This window comes from Chlorocebus sabaeus, chromosome 1 (assembly GCF_047675955.1).
Source record: "Chlorocebus sabaeus isolate Y175 chromosome 1, mChlSab1.0.hap1, whole genome shotgun sequence".
NCBI classification, from domain to species: Eukaryota; Metazoa; Chordata; class Mammalia; order Primates; family Cercopithecidae; genus Chlorocebus; species Chlorocebus sabaeus.
In genome coordinates, this window is record NC_132904.1 from 14,776,162 (window position 1) to 14,778,479 (window position 2,318).

Below are 2,318 nucleotides of genomic sequence, written 5' to 3' on the forward strand. Positions count from 1 at the left end.
CAAAAACATTTGTATATATCAAATTTATAGTTCCATATTAAATATATATCTAAATACATCCTCATATTTAAATATACCATACTCCCTTTCAGTTGAACTACTGTTGAGGGATTAATTTATAAAGGCTTCAAAAGTTGTGGTTAAGATATTTGGATTTAGTATCAAACAGACCTTGAGGGCACCACCACCTTGTCCTGCCAACACCTTGATTTTGGCCCAGTGAAACTGATTTGAGACTTCTGGCCTCCTGAACTTTGAGAGAATAAACTTGTGTTGTTTCAAGGAAAAATAAATTTAGAAAATCTTTAGTGAGGCTATATTATTGGAAGTAGAATGTGGAAGACATTGAGTGATGGATGTTTTTATTTTTAATAATTAAATGCATACAATCTTATATCCATATCATAATTTGTATTTATATCATGTAAATATGTTAAAGAATTCAAGATGAATGTGTGGACTTTGGATTCAGAAATATAAAGGGGTGAACTTTGATTGTGACTGTTAAATAGACTATCTTGCTCAATATTCAGCTCCCTGAGTCTTAACTTTCTTGTCTGTAAGATGGTCATAATAGCACCTATCTCATATGAATTAAAAGCTATAATATAACAGAGGGTTCTAGCATGAGTCTTACACACAGTACGTTCTCTCTATACATTAGTTTTCTCCTTTTTTATCATCCCATCATCCCTTCTCATACTTTCATTTGAATTTGGTTGATGCCTCTTCTTTAATCACCAGGCTAATTCAAGTTGACCACAATGGAGAATAGAACAGAAGTGACAGAGTTTATCCTCTTGGGATTAACAGATGACCCTAATCTTCAGATACCCCTCCTCCTGGCATTTTTATTCATCTACCTCATAACCCTGCTTGGGAATGGAGGAATGATGGTGATCATCCACTCAGACTCCCATCTCCACACTCCAATGTACTTTTTCCTCAGTAACCTCTCCTTTGTAGACTTGGGTTACTCATCAGCTGTAGCCCCTAAAACGGTGGCTGCATTGCAGTCAGGGGACAAGGCCATCTCCTACAATGGATGTGCAGCTCAGTTCTTCTTTGTAGGGTTTGCCACTGTTGAGTGCTACCTCCTGGCCTCCATGGCCTATGACCGCCATGCAGCGGTATGTAGGCCTCTTCATTACACCACCACCATGACAGCAGGTGTGTGTGCCCTCCTTGCTACTGGTTCCTATGTCTCTGGCTTCTTCAATGCCTCTATCCATGCAGCAGGCACCTTCAGACTCTCCTTCTGTGGTTCTAATGAGATTAATCATTTTTTCTGTGACATTCCCCCACTCCTGGCTCTCTCATGCTCTGACACGCGCGTCAGCAAGTTGGTGGTCTTCTTTGTGGTGGGCTTCAACGTCTTTTTCACCCTCCTGGTCATCCTCATTTCTTACTTCTTCATATGCATCACCATTCAAAGGATGCGTTCTGCTGAAGGGTGGAAGAAAGTCTTCTCCACCTGTGCTTCCCATCTCACTGCTGTGTCCATCTTCTATGGCACAATCATCTTCATGTACTTACAGCCCAACTCCAGCCAGTCCATGGACACAGACAAAATAGCCTCTGTGTTTTACACAGTGGTGATTCCCATGCTGAATCCCTTGATCTACAGCCTTAGGAACAAAGAAGTGAAAAGTGCTCTCTGGAAAATACTCAACAAACTTTACCCCCAATATTAAGTGTGAAAGGGAAGTAGGCAAGCAATTAAGGCGTAAACGTTCTCTCACACCTAAATGCCATCATGACTTTTAATGTTTGGCTGGTTTCAGTTCTTTCTTCCCCAAGAACAGCGGTTACTTCTGCTATTAGAAGATGTAAAAAGCAGCACGTTGAAAAGTCTTACTTAGAAAGATAATCTTATATTTAGTGAACAGCAGCATGGGACAGTTGCGCTATTCTTGCTTTAGTTTCTTGATGTGTTTTAAAGCAGAAGATTGAAGGATATAACTGAATGTACTGAATTTTCCTCATCCTATTTTTAATTGTAAGGATTTTTCATTCACTATTAAACTTGGTATAAAGATTTCACCTTCATTTATAATATTTATCAACTGAACATGCAGTATTGTTTTTTATTCCTTTGTTCTGTGAGTTTGAAAGTTGGACTTCCTAATGTAGAGAAAGGATGGTTCAATATTTTAAATGATATTTCAGAGGAAGTTGTAATTTAAAGGACAAGGCACTAGATCAAGTCAGGTGACTGAAGATTACATCTTTCCAACTCCCTACTCTCCCTTCTCTACACATATTCCTACCCTACTTGCTAGTCATGTGCCTTTGCAATTTCCATTCCCTTTTGCTAA

At 39.0% G+C, this 2,318-nt stretch overlaps 1 protein-coding gene across 1 annotated transcript; it reads left to right on the forward strand.

The window, feature by feature from the left end:
- The first annotated feature begins 638 nt into the window (after positions 1 to 638).
- On the forward strand, positions 639 to 2,071 carry OR5B21 (olfactory receptor family 5 subfamily B member 21). Its single transcript, XM_073022884.1, has one exon. The coding sequence runs from the start codon at positions 765 to 767 to the stop codon at positions 1,692 to 1,694; it is 930 nt and encodes a 309-aa protein (XP_072878985.1). The 5' UTR covers positions 639 to 764; the 3' UTR covers positions 1,695 to 2,071.
- Positions 2,072 to 2,318: the final 247 nt, after the last annotated feature.